This window comes from Spermophilus citellus, assembly GCF_964194105.1.
Source record: "Spermophilus citellus genome assembly, chromosome: 19".
Classification (NCBI taxonomy): Eukaryota; Metazoa; Chordata; class Mammalia; order Rodentia; family Sciuridae; genus Spermophilus; species Spermophilus citellus.
Genome location: NC_138201.1, coordinates 18,316,911 through 18,340,306, shown reverse-complemented (window position 1 = coordinate 18,340,306; position 23,396 = coordinate 18,316,911). Strand labels below are relative to the sequence as shown.

Genomic DNA, 23,396 nt, shown 5'->3' with positions numbered 1-23,396 from the left:
CTCCTCGCAGTGCCTGGCAGGGACAAGGCCCTCTGCAGTTAGTTGTGTGGTGACAGGGTCCTCGGCTCTGCATTGCACAGTCACCTTTGGGCTTTAACTGAAATGCAGATCCGAGGCCCGGCCTCCAGGAGGCTCTGACTCCGCAGGTCTGTCGTGAGGTGGGTCCTTCGGTCGCCTTCTCCAGAGTGTGGCCAGTGCCCAGCTGGGTTCCTCCTACTCAGTCTAGGGTGGACTGTCATGTGGTCATCGCGTTTACGTCTCCAGAGCCGCGTGAAAACCTCGTCTCCACGAAGACGGCAGATGGCTTGAGGGCAGGCAGCCTAAGCCCTAAGTCTTCAAGAGCTCCCAGTGGCTTTGCCAGGCACGGTGGCACAGGCCTCTGATCCCAGCAGCTTGAGAGGCTGAGGCAGGAGGATCTCCAATTTAAGGCCAGCCTCCGCAGTTTAGCAAGACCCAATCAGGATAAAGTACAAAGGCTCTGGGTGCAGCCCAGTGATAGAGCGCCCCCTGGCTTCAACCCTGAATACTACAAAAAAAAGAGTTCCCAAGCTTTTTGTGAATGAGAGGTGGGACCCAGGTGCGTAGGATGCGGTAGGTGGAGAGAGGAGGAGGTATTGGGTGTCAGGCTGGGGACGTTGCACGCTGTCTCGGACCCTTTGTTTTTACCCAAATATTGACCATTTCTGGTGTCCCTGGTTCCTCCCTGAAAACCCCCAAGACCTCTCTGGGGGAATCATCTAAGTCTTCCTCCCCTCCCCCTCCTCTCCCCCTCCCCCTCCCCTTTTCCCTCCCCCTCCTCCCCTCCCCTCCCCCTCCTCTTCCTCCTCCTCCCCTTCCTCCTCCTCCTCCTTTTCTTCCTCTTCCTCCACCTCCTCCTCCTCCTCCTCCTCTGCTTCCTCCTCCTCCCCTTCCTCCTCCTCCTCCTTTTCTTCCTCTTCCTCCTCCTCCTCCTCTCCCTCCTCCCCTCCCCTCCTCCTCCTCCTCCTCCTCTCCCTCCTCCCCTCCCCTCCTCCTCCTCCTCCTCCTTTTCTTCCTCTTCCTCCTCCTCCTCCTCCTCCTCTGCTTCCTCCACCTCCTCCTCCTCCTCCTCCTCCTCCCCTTCCTCCTCTTCCTCCTTTTCTTCCTCTTCCTCCTCCTCCTCCTCCTCCTCTCCCTCCTCCCCTCCCCTCCTCCTCCTCCTTTTCTTCCTCTTCCTCCACCTCCTCCTCCTCCTCCTCTGCTTCCTCCTCCTCCCCTTCCTCCTCCTCCTCATTTTCTTCCTCTTCCTCCACCTCCTCCTCCTCTGCTTCCTCCTCCTCCCCTTCCTCCTCCTCCTCCTTTTCTTCCTCTTCCTCCTCCTCCTCCTCTCCCTCCTCCTCTCCCCTCCTCCTCCTCCTCCTTTTCTTCCTCTTCCTCCTCCTGATCCTCCTTTTGGGGGCTCTGGGATTGAGTCCAGTATCAAGTTACCCCTGGAGTCATTCGGGAGTTCAGGTGACATGGCAGATGTCACATGTGAAATCTCTGGGTTCCCATGGTCTCTCCTGAGCCTGCTGCTGTGGTCGCGGTAACTGGCGGTGACTTGGGTGGCACTCACTCCGCCAGCCTCGGCTCCTCTCAGCTCGGCAGGCAGCGGCTCAGCCCTCAGGTCCCTGTCCCCATGCTGCCACCCGGCCTGGGTTGGCCGCTCTCGGGTGGCCAGTTTGCACCCAGATTCTGGGCCCTCCTTCTTGCTTGGCCCCGTCCCTTCTGCAGTCCCCTGCACTTGACTGTGGTGGCCCCAGGTTCTGTCTTCTGGGTTCTTGTGCCAGGAGACATGGTAGCGTTTGGCCGTGGCCGTGACCCGCCTTCAGGGCCAGGACTGGGGGACACAGACTCTCCCGCCCTCGTCCGCCAAATCCCCTGCCTCATGGTCACTCTTAGAGCTTTGGGGCTCTTCTCCTTCAAGTTCATGGCCGCCCATGGGAGGGTCAGCCTTTGAGATCCTGGCTCAGCTCCGCTGGAAGTGGAACCCGTGGTTGGTCTTAGTGTTTTGCTCGGGGCACTGAAGCCGGGGTGCTCCACTCGGGGCCTCAGCCCCAGCGCCTCCTTATTCCATTTTTTCCCTTAGATCTGGGGTCTTGCTGCGCTTTACGCCCTCCCTCAATGCCTAGGCTGGCCTCAAACTCGCAGTCCTCCTGCCTCAGCCTCCAGTTCGCTGGGATGAGAGGCGTGCCCCACTGCACTCAGCCAGCTGTTGGCTTGGAAAGGACAGGAGTCTCAGGCCAGCTTTTGCATGGGGACCTGGCAGGACAGGGCCAGGCCACGCGTGGACCAGGGGAGAGCCGAGGGAGGGGGCTTCCTAGGTCGACCTGACATGATTCCAAGTGTAGGTGGCACTTTTCTTTCTCTTTATAAGAGGCCCTTTCATTCAAAGGACTTAATGGTCTCCAGGCCCGGGCTGTGGGGACAGGGAGCGGGGGACAGAGTTACAGATGATTTCATGATGGGGGGGTGAGTGGGGACCGAGAAGCTTCCCAGAGAATCAGGGAACCCAGATGGCTTTAGATGGGTCCGTTTGCCTCCCAATCGTGGCCTCGGGTGAGAAATGGGGGGTGATGGGTGAGACATGAGGGGTGCGGCCAGCAGTGGGCTGTGGGCCGCTGGGATGCGGACAGGGGACCTGTGTGGCTCACGAGGCCACTGGTACAATTTTGAAGCATCTCCTTTGAACCTGACAGTAGCCTCTCAACTGCTTCGTGTTGAAGGGTTTGCGATTCAGCGAGGCCGTGGGGCTTGCTGACCGCAGGCAGCTGGGAATCCCGGTCAGCTGTGTGTCGTTAGGGGGGTAGCTCGCCCTCTCTGAGCCCGTCTCTGGGGCTGGCCAGAAGCAAGCCCCTGTCTTTGGAAGTGGTGAAAAAGAGCTCCTGTCCCTTCCCACCATCTTGGGCTCCCTCTTGGGGTAAAGAATGGCATTTAGTGACTCTAGGGGGATGGGGGAGCGGCCATGGCTCAGCCCCCCTGGTTCCTGCCATCTGCCCACCCACCTGCGGGGGGCGGCTTTCTGGCTCTACCCGCCGTGTCACCTCCTGTTTGCTACAGGACAAGACTCACAGTCCGACCTGGTGTCTGGGTACTGAGTAGCCCAGCTGCCCGTCCAGGGACAGAGGGTGACCTTCTGATCCCAGCTGTCCCAGGCCAACCTGGCTGGACTCCAGCTGGTCACCCTGGGGCTGGGGCCTCAGCTGCTGGGCTTGTCCCCTCCTGCCGGACCCCCCCAAGCTCCAGGAAGGTCTCAGGGCCTTCAGCTGAGCCCAGAGGACCCTGTGCCTCAGGACAGGGTGCGAGGGACAGCGCAGGCCGGGACCTCTAAGGGCCACCTTCCTCGTCTGCAGGTGAACGAGCAGATTAAGCTGACGATGCTGGGGCAGGACTCCATCGTGGTCACCTTCACCTCCCTGAACGAGACGGTGACGCTCACCGTGTCGGCCAGAACCTGTCCCCACGGGACCATGACAGAGAAACGGGTAAGGCAGAGCCACGCGTGGAGCCCCGACCCCGGGACCTGCCACTTCCTGTCCCAGGGTCTCTGCTCCCACTGCCCACCACTCTCCCAGGCAAAGCCCCGTGTCACTCTACTGTCACCCACCACTTAACCTGAGAACCACCTTCTTGTCCTTAGTGAACTTTTTGTATCAGTCAGGAGTCTGTCACTTGTCAGTGGCAGAATCCAACGTGGATGGGCTTAACCATGACAGAAGGACGTGTCGGCTCAATGAACTTGAGAAGTCTGCTGATGGGCGGCTTCAGGCATGGCTGGATCCAGGCCCTCCCGAGATTCCACCGGACGTTCCCCTCCCTTGGTCCTGCTTTCGTCTGGGTCAGATTTAGTCTCCTAGAGTTTCTCTCCTAATGGCCACAAGCGTCTCTTGAGCTCTTATCCTGCCCACGGTGACGTCCCAAGTGCTCCAGCGGAAGTGCCAACGTGACGCCCAGCAGGCGTGAGGCCCTGGTTTAGTCCCAGGACCACAGAGAGCGAGGAGGAGGAGAGAAAGCAACAGCATCACTTCTCAGGGGCTCCGATGGCTGCCCATGACTAAAGTGTCCCCCTGCGCTGCCCCAGTGGGCCACACTTGAGTGTCACACCATCCTTAGGGTCAGGGTGTGACATTAGCTTCACATGAACCAGAGGGGCAAGGGACGAGGCAGAGTATTGTCCTAAAGGCAAATCAGGGTGCTTTGACCAGGAGGAGGAGAAGGACGCTGGACAAAATTCGAGGACATGTTGAAGGCCCTCCGCCCCCCGGCCCCTCCAGGTCCAGTCTGTGTCTCCTGCTCAGCAGCCCCTCCCCCCGGCAGTGACAGCTCCAACATGGCACTCCTTCATTGTCACCTCCACCAAACTGGGGATTGCCTGGGGTTCCCAGGGGCTCTTAATCCCTGAGCCCTGTCCCCAGCCCTTTTTATTTTTTTATTTAGAGACAGGGTCTCCCTGAGTTGCTCAGGGCCTCACTGAGTTGCTGAGGCTGGCCTCCAACTCTCGATCCTCCTGCCTCAGCCTCCCACTCCCACGCTGTGTTAAGTGAGGAACATAGAAAGCGTTGGACCTGCCCACCAGGAGCCAGCCAAGGATAGGGACAAAGGAAGCAAAATACGAACAAGACCCCAGGCAGACAGGAGTGGATGGATGTGGAGGTTCAGCCGAGAGCAGTTGCCGTTGGCTGAGGAAATCAGAAAGGTTCTGGGAGAAGACATCAGGCCCAGCCGGGCTCAGTCTGGAAGCTCTAGCTGCTTAGAGCTGCCCCTGATGTCCAGAGCAAGTCTGCGGTTGGCTTCCCTGGGAAACAGCCCCTGGAATGGAGATAGGTGTGCAGGAGTTCACCTGGGACTCCTGGGAGGAGGCCGCAGTGACCCTGCAGAATCGAGGCGAAAGTCCTCGGCCTTTGTGCCCCCCAGTGACCAGTCAGTTTCTGTAACCTTGGTCAATGACAAGTTTTCATTTGGGAGCTGGTGGCAGCCAGTATTCTCCCACCACACAGGACAACAGGCAGCAAAAGTGCCACACTTCACGGACAGCATCTATTGAGCTCCTTCTGTGTGATAGGCACTGAGACCCAGAGACCATCACTGTAACAAACCGCCTGAGATAATCAGCTTATAAAGAAGAAAGGTTATTTGTTTGCTCACAGTGTTGGAAGTTCCAGTTCATGATGCTCTGTGGTTTGGGGCCTGTGGCAAGGCAGTGTGCCATGGCAGGGGGCGTGTGGTGGGACAGAACCACTGAACTCATGGCCAGGAAGAAAAAGAGAAAGAGGGAAAGGGCTGGAGTCCGTCAGACCACCTCAACAAGGGCCCGCCCCCAATGACCTAAAGTCCTCCCGCTAAGCCCCACCTCTTAAAGGCTCCACTCCACCCTAAGAGCCACACTTTGATCACACGGGCCTTTGGGGGACGGTCAGCCTCAACTACTTAGCAGTTAGAAGCTCGCAGGGTTTGGGGGAGACAGGCTGCAACACCCCTCGTGTCTTCACAAAGCGCGGACACGGAGAGCGTGTCGGGCGTCCAGGCCAAGGACAGCGAGGCCCACGGGAAGCCCTTCAGGGTGGGGAGGTCTGGTCAGGTCTGGGCCGAGGCGCAGGAAGTCACGGGAGGGAGAGGGAGAGGGGTGCTGCAGGCGGAGGGGGACAGGTGGCCACAACCCCTGCCCTTTCCTCCCTCAGCCGTCCCGCAGGGTCGGGGGCTCGGACGACAAGGTGTCAAAGCTGACCCGAGCCCTGGCGGAGATCAAGAGGAGGTTCCAGAAGACGGTGACTCAGTTCCTGAACTCCATCCTGCTGGCTGCAGGTGAGGGCAGCGGGCGGCCACCAGGCGGGCACTGAGCTCCTCACTGCCGTCCCACGTGGGGACCCGGGCAGCAGTGGTCAGGCTCCGCTCCACGTCAGTGTCTTATTCCCAGGCCCCTCGTCATCATCCTGTGTCCCTCTGGGTCCCCACGTACACACTGTGTCACCTCTTCAGCTTGGTGACCCATCTCACCTGTCACCTATCTGCAGCTCCTGTTCCTCTCTCCTTGTGGGAAGGTCAAAAGCTGTCCCCTCCCCAGTTGTCCCTGTTAGGCCCAAGGGCACCCCCAGGCCCTTCCCAACCTCAGCTGTCCCCTCCTGCTGGGGGACCTGGAAATTGGGGACACTGAGCTCTGCTCCACGGCACCCCTGACCAGGCATGGAGGGGCCTCTCTAGGGACTTTGTCTTTGCCTCCAGAGACTTAGGCCGTTTGTCCTGAGGGGCAGTCTGCCTTGCCCCCCAACCCAGCAGAATGTGGCCCACCCTCCTCGGGGCTCCGGGGCTCTTCACACCTGCTCTAGTCCCCTTCCGGTCACCCCAGGGGTCCTCAGAAGGAGGGAGCCCTGTCCCGGGTCATCTGTCTATTCCGAGTCGACTCATTCAGTCAATGCTTGGGTAAGGGAATGGAGAAAGAGAGGCCCTTGGCCTCCAAATTTTCCCGTCTAGTAGGGAAAGCAAGACGAGGATATGAATCATACCGTCCTGTTGTGTGCCTGGACACACAGGTCACAACGAATGTCACCATGAGGTACAACTGTCATGTACCAAGTACAGTGTAAAAGAACGAGCCGTGGCCCACACCTGTCATCCCCGTGACTCAGGAGGCCGAAGCAGGAGGCTCGCAAGTTCAAAGCCAGCCTTAGCAACTCATGGAGGCCCTGAGCAACTCAGCGAGACCCTGTCTCTAAATAAAATGCCAAAAACAGGGCTGGGGACGGGGGCTCAGAGTTTAACTGCCCCTGAGTTCCATCCCCTATACCAAAAAAAAAAACAAAAAAAACCAGATGGACTTCTTATCTTGAGGCACAGGGAACAGCAATCTCAGAGCCTGGAACAGCATGAGCCAGGAACTGACTGTGGACCCAAGCTCTGTGTTGGCTGCTGGGGCCAAGCCAGGCCCCTGGGGGAAAGTGGGGGGAAGGAGGGAGAGGCAGCCATTCTTAGGCTGATCGCTGGCTGGGCTATGGTTGGGGCCCGAGAATCTCTAGACATGGACAAGCAGGGACGAGGTGAGCAAAAGGGCGTTCCACTGGGTGGAGCCCAGGAGCAGGGACAAAGGTGGCCCATCTGTGATGAAACGGGACAGCAGTATCTCTTATTACCAGGTCTGTTCACCATCGAGTACCCCGCCAAGAGGGAGGACCCCGACATCGGCCGGGTGAGGCTGAAGTCCGGCTCTCATCTGGAAAAGGTCTTCAGATCCAGTTCCCACATGGCCGACATCCTCTCCCGCTCCCAGTCGGCCCGGCCAGATTCCCTTGTCGAAGAGTCTATAAAAGAGGATGCAGAGTCTATTTCCATGAGCCCCTCCCGGAAGAAGGGCACCAGAGTCCACACCAGGGCCTCCATCACGTTCAGGTGGGCTGACCCCTTCCCCTGAGGCGTCTGGGATGGGCAGGGAGAACCTGATGGGAGCCAAGTGCTGCGTCCCTCCGTCCTGGAGCTAAACCCCAGGCTGGGAGAGGGCAGGAGCTGACCTGGGTGCTGCGCACAGTTCTCCTGCCCGGGCCAGAGCCCAGGGAGAGCAGCTAGGAGAAGGGAGATCTAGAAAGTGCTGGAGGCCTGTCATCCCAACGGCTCAGGAGGCTGAGGCAGGAGGATCGTGAGCTCAAGGCCAGCCTCCGCAACTCAGCGAGGCCCTAAGCAGCTCAGCGAGACCCTTGAGACCGAGGTCTCAAAATGGGCCTGTCTGGGGGTCCCTGGGGGATCAGCTCAGGGCCCTCATCTGCTTTTTGGCTGGTTCACTGAGACTCTTGGGGCAGAAAAGGGCCCTGGGAAGTGCTCATGGGGAACGTCTAAAGACCAAGACCTGAGACTCAGCCTCTTGGTGGAAGAGAAGCAGAAGGAGCAAAGGACACACCAAAAGTTCTAGGAATAGGGAGGCCAGGGAAGAGGCGTAGAGTGGACCAAGGCCTCGAAGCTCTCGTACATGGAAGGGTCTAGGGGCCAGGTGTGGGACCATGTTTGTGGTTTTTCTTTTGTTAGGGGAGTGGGCAGCTTGAGATTTAACCCAGGGACACTCAACCCCGGGGCCCCGTCTCCGGCCCTTGTTGTTTTTTAATTCAGAGACAGGGTCTCGCTGAGCTGCTTAGGGTCTCGCTAAGTGGCGGAGGCTGGCCTTGAGCTCCCGATCCTCCTGCCTCAGCCTCCTGAGCCGTTGGATGACAAGCCTGTGCCCCTGCACCCTCCAGGCAGAAACCAGATTTTTTTAAATAGTTTTTTTAGTTGTCAATGGACCTTTATTTGATTGATTTTTCTGTGGTGCTGAGGATGGAACCCAGGGCCTCTCACCTGCCAGGCAAGTGCTCTACCACTGAGCCACCACCCCAGCCCGATGGGACCCGCAGGCTGGGCCAGGAACGTGGACTGTCCTTCCCACGGATCCCCCAACCTGGGGGCTGTGGGTGGCAGAGGAGGAAGTCAAAATGTCACAGTGTCCTCTTTCCAATATTTAGCAGTTTACTTCCCTGATGGTTGTTAGGATTTTTGTTTTAATTCCACTCCAGAGCTCTGATAAACGGGGGTTGACAGGGCTTTTTTTTGCTGAATTAATTTCGGTCTTCTGCACCCCTTGGCTGATGTGCTGGGGTGTCAGCTGCCCCCGTCCACATCTGGCTGGACGTCAAGTGGCTCTTGTCCATGTAGCGGCCTTCACAAAGCAGAGCCATGAGCCACCACGTGTGGGAGGACTTCCGGATGCCCCCCATGTCCTATTCGTCTTTTGCTTAGAGTGTCTTTTACTTGCTCCTCAGGATTTTGGGGGTTTTTTTCCCATTTCTCTATCGGGGAGTTGGATTGACCAGCCTTCCCTATGCGGATGCCTGGATTTTGGCGTCCCACTTATCAAAGGTGTCCCCGCTGCGGAATCAGAGGCCAGTTCTCCTACCTCTCTACCTCTCCCTGGGTCCCCTCATAGCTGAACTCTCCTGGGTTTAAAGCCTGGATCCTTTGGGGCTCATCCTGGTGCAAGACGGGAAGGTCCCTAACATGAGACAGGCTTTTACATTTTTATCTATTTTTGGATTTCTTGAATGATTGGGTGCTGGGATGGAACCCGGGGCCTCCCCCATGCTCAGCAGCCACCTCGCGACCACCCAGGCATTGTGGGAACTTTGGCTTTTATTCTGTAAAAAGAAGGAAAGCCCCCTGTAGGGTTTCAGAGAGTAGAGGCACGGTGCGACTTGGGGTTTAACAGGATCCCTGGGCACACCGAGCAAAGGATGGAGTACAGAGAGGCCAGGAGGAAAGCACAGGCCCCTTTAAGAGGCACTTCAGCAACAAGGAAGCTTAATCAGGCGCAGTGGCGCACACTGTCATCCAGTGACTCTGGAGGCTGAGGCAGGAGGATGGAAAGTTTGGAGGCCAGGCTGGGCAACTTAGTGAGGCCCTGTCTCAAAGTAAAATTCCAAGGCCTGGGGACGTGGCTCAGTGACAGGGCCCTTGCCTAGCATGGCTCGGTCCTGGGTTCCACCCCCAGTACCCTAAACCAAAAAAAAAGGAGGCTTAGACAGTTGACGTTGGTGGAGGTCAGGGAAAGAGGCCAGCTCAGGGTCTGTCTTGACTGTCAAGGGGACAGGCCTGCAGAGCACGCAGCAGGCCGAGGGGTGTGGGAGAGAGTCACCCACCTCGTTGGCCCCCAGGAAACAGAGGCGCAGGGACACCAGGGGCCTGTGAGGCCGAGCACACCTGGCTGGTGAGGCCAGAATGGACTCCGCCCACAGCCTCCCCGCCCCCCACAGCGGGTCCTTGTTCATGGGCAGCCCAGCTGGGGCAGGGGCCTGTGAGTGGCCCCCTGAGGATCCCTCTGGATGCTCCTGCCGCAGGGGGAAGATGGCCAAAGAGGTGCACAGCCCCACAAGGTGGGCGGCCTCGCCCTCTGATTGTCCCCTGGTGCTCCGGAAGCTGCTGCGCAGGGAGGACATCCGGGCTGGCTGCAGGTGCATGGTGAAGGCCCCCCTGGTGTCCGACGTGGAGCTGGAGCGCTTCCTGTCCGCACCCCGCGACCCCAGCCAAGTGCTGGTGTTCGGGATCGTCTCGAGCCAGAGCCTGGGCAGCACAGCGCAGCTGCAGTGGGTGCTGGACACCCTGTACAACCACAAGCAGCAGGGCCGCGCCTCGCCCTGCATCCAGGTTGGTTTGGGCCCAGCGAGGAGACCCCAAAGGCCAGAGGAAGCCCCTGCAGTGCTAGGACCTGCTGAACATCTGGCACAGAGGCCACACCCCTTCTCTTCCTCAGGGCCTTTGCACGTCCCTCCCTCTGCCCTCTGTTCCACTGTGCGCTAGGACTCTGCCAGGCCGAGGTACCTGCTGTGCACTCAGACACAAGCCAGGCCCTGCAGAAGCTTCTGGCAGCCCCAGAAGGCCCCAGTGAGGGCCATGACAGGAGAGCTTATCAGTGCCCAGGACCCTGTACCAGTCACCTCCTGGATTCCAGCAAGTGCCTCCCAGGATGTGTGGGGTTTGGGCAGGTGGGCTGGGTTTCCGCACAGGTGTCATCTGCACAGTCTGAATTCATTGACGATGAAGCCTAAAGGGGACCTTAAGGAGCCATATAGAGGGTCTCACTCCTGTCATCCCAGCAGTGGCTCAGGAGGCCGAGGCAGGAGGATCACAGTTGGAGGCCAGCCTCAGCAATTTAGCAAAGCCCTGTCTCGAAATAAAAATGGAAGGACCTGGGGTGTGGCTCCATGGTAGAGAGTCCCTGGGTTCAATCCCGAGTATCCTCTTCCCCAGAAATTTTTTTTAATATTTATTTTTTAGTTGTAGTTGGACACAATATCTTTATTTATTTTTCATTTTTATGTGGTGCTGAGGATCCAGCCCAGCACCTCGCATGTGATAGGTGAGCACGCTACCGCTTGAACCGCATCCCCAGCCCCCCAGCCCCTTTTTTACGTTTTCTTTAGAGATACCATCTTACCAAGTTGTCTCAGGCTTTGCTACGTTGCAAGGCTGGCCTCCAACTTTTGATCCTCCTGCCTCAGCCTCCCAAACTGCTGGGATGACAGGCCTGTGCTACGGCCCTGGCTCAGGGAACTATTCATTGAGACCCTGCTCTGTGCCCGTCCTGGGATCTGGCCCTACCTAGAGCTCTGGGTTCAGTTCAGGTCCTGGCACGGGACTGGACCCGCTGGAAGGAGCAGGGGAGGGACAGCCCTGGCGGACAGTTGGGGACATCCTTGGTGCCATGGGATGTGGACTCATCAGCCTGGATGCAGGTCCACCAGGGGCACAGTGCCCCTCTCAGGGCTCTGCAGGGCCACTCCGGAGGGCCAGGCCAGTGGGCAGCTGGCCTACTGCTGACCTGTAGAGGGCGCCACGCAGATCCAGGACCCTCCTGGGGGGCAGAAGGGGTGACCCTGGTGTGTCCCGTTGGCATGGGGTGACTGTGAAGCCTGTCTCTGTGCAGTGTCGCCACGACCCGTACCGCCTGCTGCGTTATGACCTGCACGGTCCCCTGCAGAAGAGCCCGGCCCTGCTGGTGAAGAGGTTTGCTGTGGTCCAGGGCATGATCCTGGTGAGCGGGGCCTGGGGACGGACGGCCAGCTCCCTGCCCTCCACTCTGGGTCCCCCAGCCCGGGCCCCTGGGGATCAGAGAGCAGGACTGACCTGTGTCACCAGGTGCACAGAGCCAGGCGGGGCCCTAGGCTGATCCCCCGTGTCCCCCATCCCAAGAGACCAAAGGACGGGTGGCCCTTCACCAGGGAGTCCACGTCCCTTCCTCTGTTCCCACGTCACTTGATGCTACAAACAGTGTGTCATGGCCGACTCAGAAAACGCCCCTGAGAGACTCCCCCGTGTCACCCTGACTGGCTCGTCTGCATGTCCAGCCACCCGATGGGTCCTGTGCCACCTCCCCCAGGGGTCCCGGTCTCGCGGTCTCTTGACTTCGGGGTCCTGCCTTCCTGGTTAACCGCCAAAGGGACCCCATTCCCTGGGATGAGCGATAAGCCACATCCCAGTAAGTGGGTGAGCAGCAGAGGGGACAAATGGCCCTGGGCAGGCGAGTGGACCTCGGATCAGAAGACCCTGTCCTGGCCCCAGGGACCTGGGAGGGTCCAGCAGCCTGGCCCAGCAGAGGCTAAAGGCCAAGCAAGGGGGGCCGAGGCCAGGCTCAGGCCACCTCCCCAGGCAGGTGGCTCAGGCCACGTCCTCTACTGCCCACAGATGTTTGCTGGGGGGAAGCTCCTCTTCGGGGGCCGCGTCTTGAACGGCTACGGCTTCAGCAAGCAGAACCTGCTCAAACAGATCTTCCGGGCCCGGCAGGACTGCAAGATGGGCTACTTCCTGCCGGACAACTACAAGTTCAGGTACAGGGGACACAGGGCGGGGGGAGGGGGTGCCGTGGGGAAGGCAGAGAGGGGGAGTGTGGCCTGCGCTTGGGGTCCACCTGGCAGAACCCGCCATCAGAGGCTTGGCAGGGGACAGGAGAGGAACGAGCAGGCGGCCAGGTGAGCCAGGGCACGTGGTCAGTTTCTTTGAGATGCAGGTTGGCAAGAGGGTTGTCTTGGTGATGAGGGACTTGGGCCAGATGCATAGTCCTCGTGTCTGTTGGGGAGATCCTGAGGATGGGGCTCATCAGGCAGGACCCCCAGCTGCAGCCCCGCCTCCTGTCCCACCTGCCTTACCCCATTTGGACTCACCCCAAGGCACCTTATGTGCCACGGGGAACAGCATTCTCAGAGACTGGAACAGCATGTACCAAGCGTTTAGTTGTCGGTGGTGACTTCTGCCATAGAGCAGAGACCCCATTCCAACCAGGCCTGGGAGCCGCAGCTGATCCCCCAGGAACCTCCAGACAGGTCCGTCTTGAGACCTGAGTCTCAAGGGTCTTGCTGAGTTGCTTAGGGCCTCGCTAAGTTGCTGAGGCTGGCCTTGAGCACACGATCCTCCTGCCTCAGCCTCCATCTGGCACCTGCAGCCCTGCTGCTGCTTGGTTTGCCGAGAGGACATGGGTCATGCAGGGAGCAGGCTCAGGTCCTGGCAGAGGGAAGCCTGGCTCAAGAGTGGCCCCAGGCTCCTGAGCTCAGACTTGCAATCAGGTGATGCCACCTGATGGAGCACCTCCCGGGCCTGGATCTGGTGAGGTGACCCCTGGTCATTTCTTGGCTCACGGAGCACAGAGCCTTGTCCAGGAAGGAGCCTGGGTTTTAGGACCTGGCCACAGCAGAGGGAGATTGATCAGGAAGCGCCACGCGGTGGGAAACGTGCCCATCAGGGCCTGGCTGGGGCCTGGGCCCATGAGTCTGCCTCTCCATCCTCAGTCTCTCTGCAAATGGGGACAGCAGTGCCCACCTGGCAGACCGTGGGGATCTCACGGACGCGTGCGTGTGTTCAAGAGCTCTGTAAATGGCTGCACCCAGGAAAATGCAGAGCCGGTGCCCCCTGGGAGGTGCCCCACGGGACCCGGTCTAGGCAGCCCCGTGCCCACCCGGGCCCTGCAGGGTTTTGTCCCGATGCCAGCTTCACCCCAAGGAAATGAGCTGCCTGACCCTGAGGAGGCTGCGGGCATCCCATCCCGGGAGGAACCCTGGAGGTCATACAGTGACCCTGGCATCTGGGCATGCTCAGTAGTGACCCCGCCATCTGGGCATACTCAGTAGAGGAGGCAAGATGAGGAAGCGCCTGTGGACATGAGGAGGGCAGAGGCTGAAGGGGCAGGGAGAAGAGCGACTGAGTCCCTGTCACCCAAGACGAGGAGGGAGAGGACTCAGAGGTCCTTGGAGACCAGTTGTGGGGAGTCACAGGGAGAAGGGAAGACGCGGCTCAGGGTGTTCTAGAATGTTCCCGAGGCGGAGAGGGGAGGGGGAGAGCGAGGCAGGGGAGGCCCAGGCCCAAGACAAGCCGGGGCTCCTGGCAGATGCCAACCATGGGCAAAGCCATGTTCAGAGACGCTCAGAAGAAGGCCACATGGCCACAAGGAGGGGCAACTTAGTCTGTGTGGATACTATAACAAAATTCCCGTACAGCGGGAGGCTTATAAACAACAAAGGTCTCTCAGGTTTAAAGGCCAAGTCTAAGAACAAGGCGCCTGCTGATTTGGTGTCTCATGGGGGCCTGCTCCTCACAGGTGGCCCTCTCCTCCTGTGTCCTTACATGGTAGAAAGATCAAAGCCACACCGTACCTTCACCCCATGGACCTCTTTCAAGGGTACCACTCCCATTCATGAGGCTCCACCCTCCTGACCTGCACAGGTATCACAGGCCCCGCCTCCTAGTGCCATCACCTTGGCTGTGAGAATTTCAACACGTGAACTTGGGGACGGGGACACAGATACCAGACTGCAGCAGGGACGTGCCAGGAAATACTTACCAAGAGATGGCTCGATCCAGCTTCCGCTGTTACTCGGAAAGGGCCGCGGGTGTCTCAAGCGGGCCGGGGGCAGTGGGACAGAGCTGTGTGGCGTTATCACATGTCGGGTTGTGGGCATGGCCCAGTCAGCATTTCCTGAGAGCTGTCCCTGTCAGGGATGAGGCCACGGTTAAGTAGTCATGGGCTCCTGAGCTGTGGGGGTCCAGGGGTTCCGACAGGACTGGCCGGTGAGCTTATGACAGTTTTCGATAACTTTTTCGAGGAATTCTGGGCAAAGAATCAGAAAACTAGACAAACCAAACACACAGGCCCAGAGATGGTCAAGGTTCTTAAGAGAGGAAAGAGGCAGAGTCTCGCGAGTGTGCACAGGAGGAGTCGCCTGATTCTAGAACGGCCTCTGAGGTGCGCAGAGAAACAGAGAAGGACGTCTTTATAAGGAAATGTTGCCCTGTCACAGCGGGTCCTGTGGCCTCTCTCTGTATCCATCTCTCACAGTCCTGGAGCTGACGGGGCTGGGCTAGGCAGGGGGTCTGCTGTGCAGTTTCGTCCTGAGGTTCCCTTTGGGCTGCTGCCTTTGCGTGGCCTCCCCAGGCAGCTTGGGCTTCCTCACAACATGGCGGCTGGGTTACCAGCAGGAGGGACGCCGTCTCCCCTTTGATGACTTATGGCCTCACACGTCCCACCACATTGGAGTCCCTGGGGCAGCCCACAGTCGAAGCAGGGCAACTAGAACCTACCTATCGATGGGGGAAACCATGTCAAAGATTCAGACAGGTTTTCAAAGCGTCCCACCTTCTGCTGGTCCCCTCCAGCTGGGTGACGAGGTTGGTACTGCCTGACGTGCCTGAGTTGTCTGGGTTCTGGAGACACTGGGTGAAACCGCACAGTGTCCCGACGAACAGGATGGGACACTGTGGGTCAGGCAGAAACCTAGACGGCCATGTCCAGCGAGGTGCTTGGTGGCCGTGGGCAGGGTGGGCTGCGCCCCTCTGAACAGGCAGCCTGTGCGCAGGGCTTGGTGACCCTCACTGATGGGTGGCGGCCTCTGGGGGAGGCCCGGCTGAATCTTAGCTCAGCTGCTAAGTGTGGGCGGAGAGGAAGAGCAAACGTCCACCTTCAGCCTCGGGAGGTTGACGGGCTGTGGCCTTGGCAGTCAGGGCCTGCTGGGCCTTTGAGGTCCCCTGACTCCAGAGGGACACAGGCTGACGGCTTCGTACTTGAGGCTCTGGGAGGCCCTTGCTGTCCCTTGGTGGGCACCGTGTCTCCTAGATAAGTCAGCCCTGCCCATCCGCAGGGTCCACTTTTGTAGACTGAGCCGATCGTCGGTGACAGTATCCAAGGAAGAGAACTGGATCTGTTTGGAAGCGGCGTAGGCTTTTTTTCCTTGTCCCTGTTTTTGGTGACAGCAGGAAGGGGCAAGAGTGTCACGGTGTCCCAGAGGGTGCCCTTGTTCCGTCTGGCTTTGCACAGGAGCTTGAAACCTTATCCCTGGGGACAGGTCAGGAGGGTCGACGTAGAGAGGTGAGCAGAGGGGTCAGGAGAGGCTGGGTGGCCGCTGGGCTGGGCAGCTTCTCTCTCCTTGGAGGACCCGGCCATGGGGACACTACGGGCAGGGTCCGCGAGGACCTGACAGAAGCCAGGGGTCTGGTGTGGTCCTTCCTGTGAGGCCCTGCGGCCCCAGCGGAGACCGAGACGGAGAGGAGTGGGTGGGCCAGGGGCTGCGGGGCGTCTGGGGGTGCCCTGTAGGCCACCAGGAGTCCCCAGACCCCTGCAGGCCAGAGCGCTGGGACACCCCTTCCTGCAGAGCGGGCGGCGGTCTCCACACATGGTAGCTGTGCGAGCCAGCAGACTGGCCTCCCTGTGCCGGTGACCTCCGTGGACAGGATCCCCATCTCCCTCCCTTGTGCCCTGCTCGTCCTCTGGGGGGCACCTGGGGACCCTGGAGAAGTGTTTTATGGAGAATCGTTTACTGACCGGTGACAGGGGACCGATATTTATCCCAGGGGGCAAGGGGCAGTCAGAGTGTCCACTGACGCCCAGGTGCCGTGGTCACCTGCCCCTCAACAGCTCCAGTGACAGGTGGCTTCTTCCTCCTGGGCGTCCACCCCATCTCCCAGCTTCAGAGCCACATCATTCCTTCAGTTTCTGAGCAACTGGTGCCCCCCCAGGATTCTTGACCTTGACCTTGACCTTGACCTTCTTCACCTTGGCTGAGCCAAAGACCCAAAGAGAAGAGCCAGCAGCCACAGAAAGACGGACACAGTGTCATTGTACCTTGTCTGAGGCTCCTGGAGTCACCAGTCCATAGAGACAAAGTGGAATGGCCAAGGTCAAGGGCCCAGGGGGAAGAGAATGAGCTTAAAGGGACAGAGTTTCTGTTTTGCAGGAAGAAAATGTTCTAGAGCCCTGAGCACAGCTCCCTCCATAGACTTCAAATCACACAGAGTGCCGGGCGCGGTGGTGCACACCTGCCATCCCCGCAGCTCGGGAGGCTGAGGCAGGAGGATCTCAAGTTGGAGGCCAGCCTCCGCAACTTAGCGAGGCCCTGTCTCAAAATTAAAAAAATATGAAGGGCTGGGGGTGTGGCTCGGTGGTGAAGCGCCCCCGGGTCGCCCGGGCCGCCCCTGCATCACCTGCCTCCCCACCAACCTGTGCCGTCTTTGTCTCTGTCCCCCCTACAGCCTGGAGCCCCAGCCCGAAAGCCCCCCTCCTCCCAGAAGGCTTCCTGGGGTGTTGGCACCGCGGCCGCCGCCTCCACCCGGGCACCCCTCTGAGCCCGCAGCGCAGCCGCCCAGGCTGAGAGGGGGTAGGTGGAGGACCCCGGCCCCGGGCTGAGAGGGGCTGGAGACCAGAGCGCTGGGAGGCCCGGAGGCCTGTCCCCTGCCTGGCCGGGACCCTCACCCTGTCCTTACCAAGCGGGCAGGGAGACCCTCGGGGATAGGCCATGCCGGGTCCACGCCTCTGCCTGGGCCCTGAAGCACCAGCATGCAGGGACGGGGACCCAGGGAGCTTGGACACTTGGGGGTGCCCAGGGCCGAGCACAGAGCCTGGGCCGTGTCCACCGCGTGCACAGTGGCAGCCCTTCCCCTGCCCCCCTCTGTGGGGAGGCCCGGCCACATGCAGGGTGTCCCTGTGATCCGTGCCTGTCCCCTCCCTGCCCCACCCCGCCCTGGTGAGGATGAGGTGCAGGGGACGCACACCAGCAGGGACAGACAGAGAGCAGCCACCCAGGGGGGGACTCTCGACACAGGTGCAGGTGGCCTGAGCCCAGCCGGGGGCCGTCCCCTGCCTGAGTGTGTCTGGGCCGTGACAGATGCCATGGGGGGATCCGCGCTGGGGACCTGGGAGCCTTGGCTCTGTCCCTGTCACCTCGCCCTCCGCTGGCCCCTCTGAAAGGCTGGTCTCCCTGGGCCTGGGAGCTGAGTGTCATGGCCGTCCGTCTGTCTCCCCTGCTGGACAGTCAGACCCCAGAGTAGGGATACCCTTCTTTTGTGGTCTTGGCCCTGGCTGGGCTGGGCCTGGGCCTGGTGGCCCCACGAGGACCGGCAGAGTGACCTGTGACATCCCCTTGTGGTGCTGAGGGTCCTGGGCTGGGCCAGCAGGGAGAGGTGAGGGGTGTCGGGAGCCAGGCCCTGTGACGAGGCGTCGTGAGAGTCCAGGGGGGAGCTGACCCGGCTCTGAGCCAGGAGCCCCCACCCCGGGTGACACGCACATCAGGGCAGGGGTGTCCCTTAATCTGGGCCTGGTGGTGCACACCTGTCATCCCAGTGACCCAGGAGGCTGAGGCAGGAGGATCGCATGTTGGAGGCCAGCCTGGGCCACTTAGCAAGACCCTTTCTCTGAGGGTGAGAGCCCCTGGACACAGTCCCTAGGGACCCAGGACCGGAGGGCTGGCCTCATGCCATGGAGAGAGGGCGCCACACAGGCTCAGGACCCGTCTCACACCCTCCTTGTCACCGAGGCGTATGACATTGCCACAGGGAGCCGTGGAGTTAGCAAGAGCTGCCACGAGCAGCTGGTGACCATGCTGGTCAGTCAGGGCCTCGATCCATGGGTGTCAGGGGACCTTAGACTGGTTCCAAGGGAGGGAAACAAGACCAGCTTAAGAAAGATGCCGTCTCGGACAGCCGGGGGTGAGGCTGGAGGCAGGGAGGCCAGAGAGGAGGCCAGTGCCCAGGAGGGGCTACTTCAGGCCTTGGCAGGACTGTAGGCTCAGGGCCTGGTGCGTGTATTTCTTCCTTGAGTGTGAATATGGGGATGGATGGATGGACAGACGGATGGAGGGGTAAATGAGTGACATGCCCAGGTGGGTGGTCAGGGCTTCCCTCCGTGTCTCTTCTCTGCACCCCGTAAGGATCTGACACCAACCACAGACCCCAGGGACCTCCTCCCCACCCCCCGAGGCTGGAGCTCTGTGGGACAGGGGCCCTGGAGGACCCCCCAGCCTCACCCTGCTCCTGTGCCCGCATCCTTCCCTCTCAGGATAGCAGGGGCTGGATGTGGGCACCCCGGGCCCAGCCACGGGCACAAACGCCTTTCTCTTCTGTCAGGGCTACAGGTGACCTTGGAGGGTCTACAGGAGTCACTGGCTTTGTATGGGGAGGGAGGGGGGTGGGAAGGGGCGCACTAGTCTGCTCAGTGCAGATGGTGACAATGTGCCCAGATTCTGTGACCTTGTTTTTGTTTGGGGATGCTGTTTTTCCCACCAGGGATTGAACTCAGGGGCACTCGGCCACTGACCCAGTCCCCAGCCCCATTTCCTACTTTACTATGTAGAGTCAGGGCCTCACCATTACTGAGGCTGACTTTGAACTCGTGATCCTCCTGCCTGGGCCTCCCGAGTTGCTAGGGTGGCAGGAGGGTGCCGCCGCGCCCGCCTGTGACATTGTTTTTCAGGTTCCTCCCTTTAACCTTTTTCGGGGCCCTTGAAGTCGTGTTAGAGGTCCCCACTTGAGCAAGTCACATTTTTTTTCCTTCATCTCCTTTTTAAGACAAAAGAGAGAGATTTAAGCAGTCCCCACCCCACTGTCTCTGGCTCTGAGCTTTTGTGGGATGGCCCGGCCCTGGTCCTCCTGCGTCCCCAGCCCAGCCTCAGCGGGGATGACTGTGTCGCCTCACTGAGTCTTAGGCATAGGTGCCACCTGCCCCCAGAGCCCCCCGGGTCTCACCCTGCGTCATCACCCACCAGATGACAGGCTCCTTCCAGATCAATAATCATGACCACATGACAAGTCACTAAGCAAATGACCAGTGCTGTCTGGGCCAGTGATATACTATGCAGCCCTGAACAAGCCCACTCCCCTCTCTGGACTTCAGTGCCCTGGTCAGTCAGACAGGGACCAACACCCCTGAGCAGCCTGCTGCTGGTGGCTCCTGTGATGCTCAGAAACCTCCTGTGGTCAGAAACACAGGCAGCACCTGCTGCAAAGCCATGGGGTGGGGTGTAAAGGCGAGGGGCACCCACACCCGTGAGTTTTCTCCAGTGACTGTAACAAGGTGCTGAGGTCTGAGTGTGTCTGTCTCCACCCTCTTCCCAAGTTCCCACGTTGACATTCTCACCTCCCACGGAGTGATGTTGGGAAGTGGAGCCATCGGGAGGTGATTCAGTCATGAGGGTATTAGTGCCCTTGTGTCAGAGACCCCAGGGGACGCGACTGCCCCTTCCACGGTATGAGGGCACGGCGAGAAGCTGCCATCAGGAGACACTGAGCCTCCCAGAGCCTTGATCTGGGACTTCCCAGACTGTGAGAAACACACCTCAAGATACCCCTCTGTGCTTTATAACAAGACCCGGTCTGTGGCGTTTTGTTACAGTAGCCCCAGACAGTCTGACACCAGGTCTCCACACCGAGTGGCCTCGGCAACAGAAATGTGTTGGTAGTTCCTTGGCTTGGGGTGGCATGATGCCACCCTTCCCTCGGCACTACACAACCACCTGACGCCAGGTGTGGGGACCTCATCTCCACTGACGAATCTCTGCAGTGATTCTGTTTTCAAAGAACGTCACAAAAATTCTAGAAGGTGCAGACTTGAGCACATTATGGGGTGGTGGGCACTTGGAGCCCCACCACCGGGCATTTCGAGGTTAGTCCCCTCGGCCTGGTGGCCCTGTTTCCTGTGGTCACTATGGGGTGTCCAGGTGTGGCCAGCACGTGAGCCAGAGCCCGTGTGGCCTCTAACAGAAGCCTGGGGGCCCGGCCCTGAGCTGGCTGCGGGTCCCCAGGGTGGTCCCCTGGACCCAAGCCTGACTTGTCTCTCCCTCTGCCCCGCCCAGCTCTGTCCCGCCGTGTCCCCTGCCCGGCAGCGTTTCAGCCATTATCCCAAGCCTGGAAGATTCTGAGCCAGCTAAGAAGGCCGCCTCAGGGGATCTCGAAGGAAGCGTCTCCTCGCTGGCCCTGGGAGACAGGGTGGACCAGGAGATCGCTTCCCCGGTTGACGTGAAGTAGGTGACCATTGTGGCTTGGGGCCAGCAAATAGGCACAGCTCGCAGCAGGGGTCCCTGGCTCTGCCACCGGCCGTGCGGCCACCACAGGACTTTGGCCTTGACGGGTCTATCCCTGACCCTGGCCCGCTGTGTCCAGCCGGGCAGCCAGAGGCTCCCTGAAGCTGCCAGCATTGATCTGGGGGTAGACTTTGCAGCATGACCCCTTTGGTCTCAGAAAGGAGGAGACTGTCCCCTGGGTCCCTGCCCGGCACCTGCTGGACCCTACAGAAAGTTTGGGAATCCAGAGGCAGAGGCAGGGAAAGGGAGACGGTGGGTCCTGCAGGACCGCGTCTCAGGAAGGAGGGAAGGAGGAGCAGGAGCAGGTGGGAAGGCCACAGGCGTCACCGTCCCCTTCCCCAGGGAGCGACATCCTATGGCCGCAGCCCCCCAGCCCAGGCCCACCCAGGTCCTGGGCTCGGCCGCAGCCCCCGGGCCCACTGTGCCTTTGTGTTTTGATATTTAGGCCCAAAGATCCTGAAGTGGAGCCACCTCCTCCCCCCAGACCCAGAAGGGGCAGCCGGAAGAAACAGGCCAGCAAGAAGTGACACCAGCCCCGGTGGCCGGGGTGGCCCCTGCCCACACCTCGCCCCGCCACGCCCCCTTTAATAAAGAAACGTGCTTCAGCCTGTGGGTGACGCCCGGGGACGGGGCAGCCTGGCACAGAGGGGCCCCCAGCCCTGGCCAGGCCAAGCCTGGGTCACCCCCCCCCCCGCTGTCCCCAGCCCACGCTTCCTCTGTGGCCTCTGAAGAGTTTGGAGGGTCCCATCCCCTGGAGACAAGAGGGCCACCTGCTGGACCATAGGGTCACCCCTGGAGCCTCCGACAGGACCCACCTGTGTCCTCGGACCCTTCTGTGGGTGGGAAAGGGTGCAGGTCCTGGCCCAGGTGGAAAGAGGAGGGGACAAGAGAAGGGAGGAGGGACCAGGAGAGGAGGGGACGAGAGGAGAGGGGGGCCGAGAGCAGGGACTGAGGAGCCAGAGGAAGAAGGGTGACAGGTGCCCCGGGAAGTCCTGGTGTCTGCATAGAGCAGAGCTGGTGGCCCCTGGGCAGGCCGACGTCATTCACCTGGCCTCTGCAGACTGGCCACCCAAGCCTCCGCTGGAGGCTGGGGCACCCTCAGAAGCACCAAGGGGCCCCCAGACCTGGGCTCCCCCTGCAGAGCTGCCTTGTCCCATGTCCCCGAGAGGGCTGGCCATCTGCAGCCCCAGGTGGGCAGCTCTGGGCCGGGCTGGGCTCCCCTGAGCTCTTTCCCAGGAACCAGGACGCCCGAGGGTCCTCTGAGCCCAGAGCCTCAGGCCCTGACCCCCCGGGGGCGAACTTTCTAGGGCGTCCTCTGCAATAGATGCTTTTTTCAACCTGAACTTTCTGAGGCTTGGTTTTTACCTGAGTCAGACATTTGTCCCCCCAGAGATGGACGAGAGGTGGCCACTGTCTTGTCCAGCTTGCACACCCTGGTGTCTTAGGGACTTGACGTTCGTTAGGGCTCGTGGGGGCCGAGCCACGTTCTCCTCCTCCCATTCCGAGAGCAAGACCGCTGACAAAGGCCAGGGGAAGAAAGTTCCCAAAGTGTCCTTTGTCCCTTGGGCCAGGACCCTGGGTTCAGGGGGGATGGAACCTGGCACAGCCAGAACCTGGAGTGAAGCTGCTCACCTGCTTCCCTGGATGTCCCCAGAGCCACGGTGCCCACCTGGGTGCCCCAGGCCATCTCTCTGTGCACATCTGCAGCTGTCTGGGCCCATGTGGTCAGGGCCTGTCCCTCCCCAGGGCTCTTGCCACATGAAAAGGAGCAAAAGAGCCACCTGTGAGCAGGGACGCCTCCCACCAGCCAAAGGGACCCAGTAAATGTCCAGAGATACATGATCAGATTGGAGTCCCTCTTCTCTATGGATGGAGAGACAGGAGACCTCACCCCTCAACAGCATCCCCCACAAACCAGGCACGATGCCAATGACCAGAGTGATAAAGTCTTGTCAACAAAAAGAACTGGTTTTGTCCCCCTTCAAGACCCCTCCTGGCCTCCCCAAGATGGCCTGATTCAAAGGAATCTCTAGAGAGTGGAAGTGCACGGCTCTCAGGCCGGGCCACCTCTCCCACAGCCCTTGCAGACATCGCCAATCGATCACAGCACCATGGAGTCGAGTGGACTCACCCCAGTGAGGAGACCCAGGAAGCCACTACCAGTTAACCACCCATCTCTGCCTCCCACGAGCAGCCCATTTGTCTGTGTGACTCTGTTTTCAGGAAGACTCCTGGGAGGAATGAAGGGTGGGATTTATGAGGAAGCCTGGCGGGGCATTCTCTGTGCCAGCAGGGAAGGAAGGGGCATCCGAAGACTCATGGTCCCCATGGTCAGCCTGCGTTGGGGGGTGCACAAAATGGCCTCTGGGGAATGACCAGGAGAGGGGGAGGCTGCCCACAATCAACTCTGCATCAGAGAAAATTTTAAACAGGAAGGAAATCCCAGGGATCTAGGTAACTGACTCCTCACTTTATAAAAAAGGAGACTAAAACCCCAAGAAAGGGCGACCAGATGGCACACAGCAGTATCAGGGGGTCCCTGATGCCACATCCAGTCTCCCA

At 60.1% G+C, this 23,396-nt stretch overlaps 1 protein-coding gene across 1 annotated transcript in view; it reads left to right on the top strand.

Moving 5' to 3' along the window:
• The window catches only part of LOC308638625 (uncharacterized protein C3orf20), a 40,494-nt gene extending 19,079 nt beyond the window's left edge, over positions 1–21,415 (top strand). Inside the window, exons 9-16 of the mRNA XM_081276245.1 lie at positions 3,351–3,482; positions 5,676–5,799; positions 7,125–7,377; positions 9,843–10,149; positions 11,429–11,536; positions 12,187–12,329; positions 20,607–20,774; positions 21,280–21,415. Of these exons, the coding sequence (XP_081132371.1) occupies positions 3,351–3,482; positions 5,676–5,799; positions 7,125–7,377; positions 9,843–10,149; positions 11,429–11,536; positions 12,187–12,329; positions 20,607–20,774; positions 21,280–21,361 (1,317 nt within the window). The 3' untranslated portion in view covers positions 21,362–21,415. The remainder of the gene's footprint in view (positions 1–3,350; positions 3,483–5,675; positions 5,800–7,124; positions 7,378–9,842; positions 10,150–11,428; positions 11,537–12,186; positions 12,330–20,606; positions 20,775–21,279) is intronic.
• Positions 21,416–23,396: the final 1,981 nt, after the last annotated feature.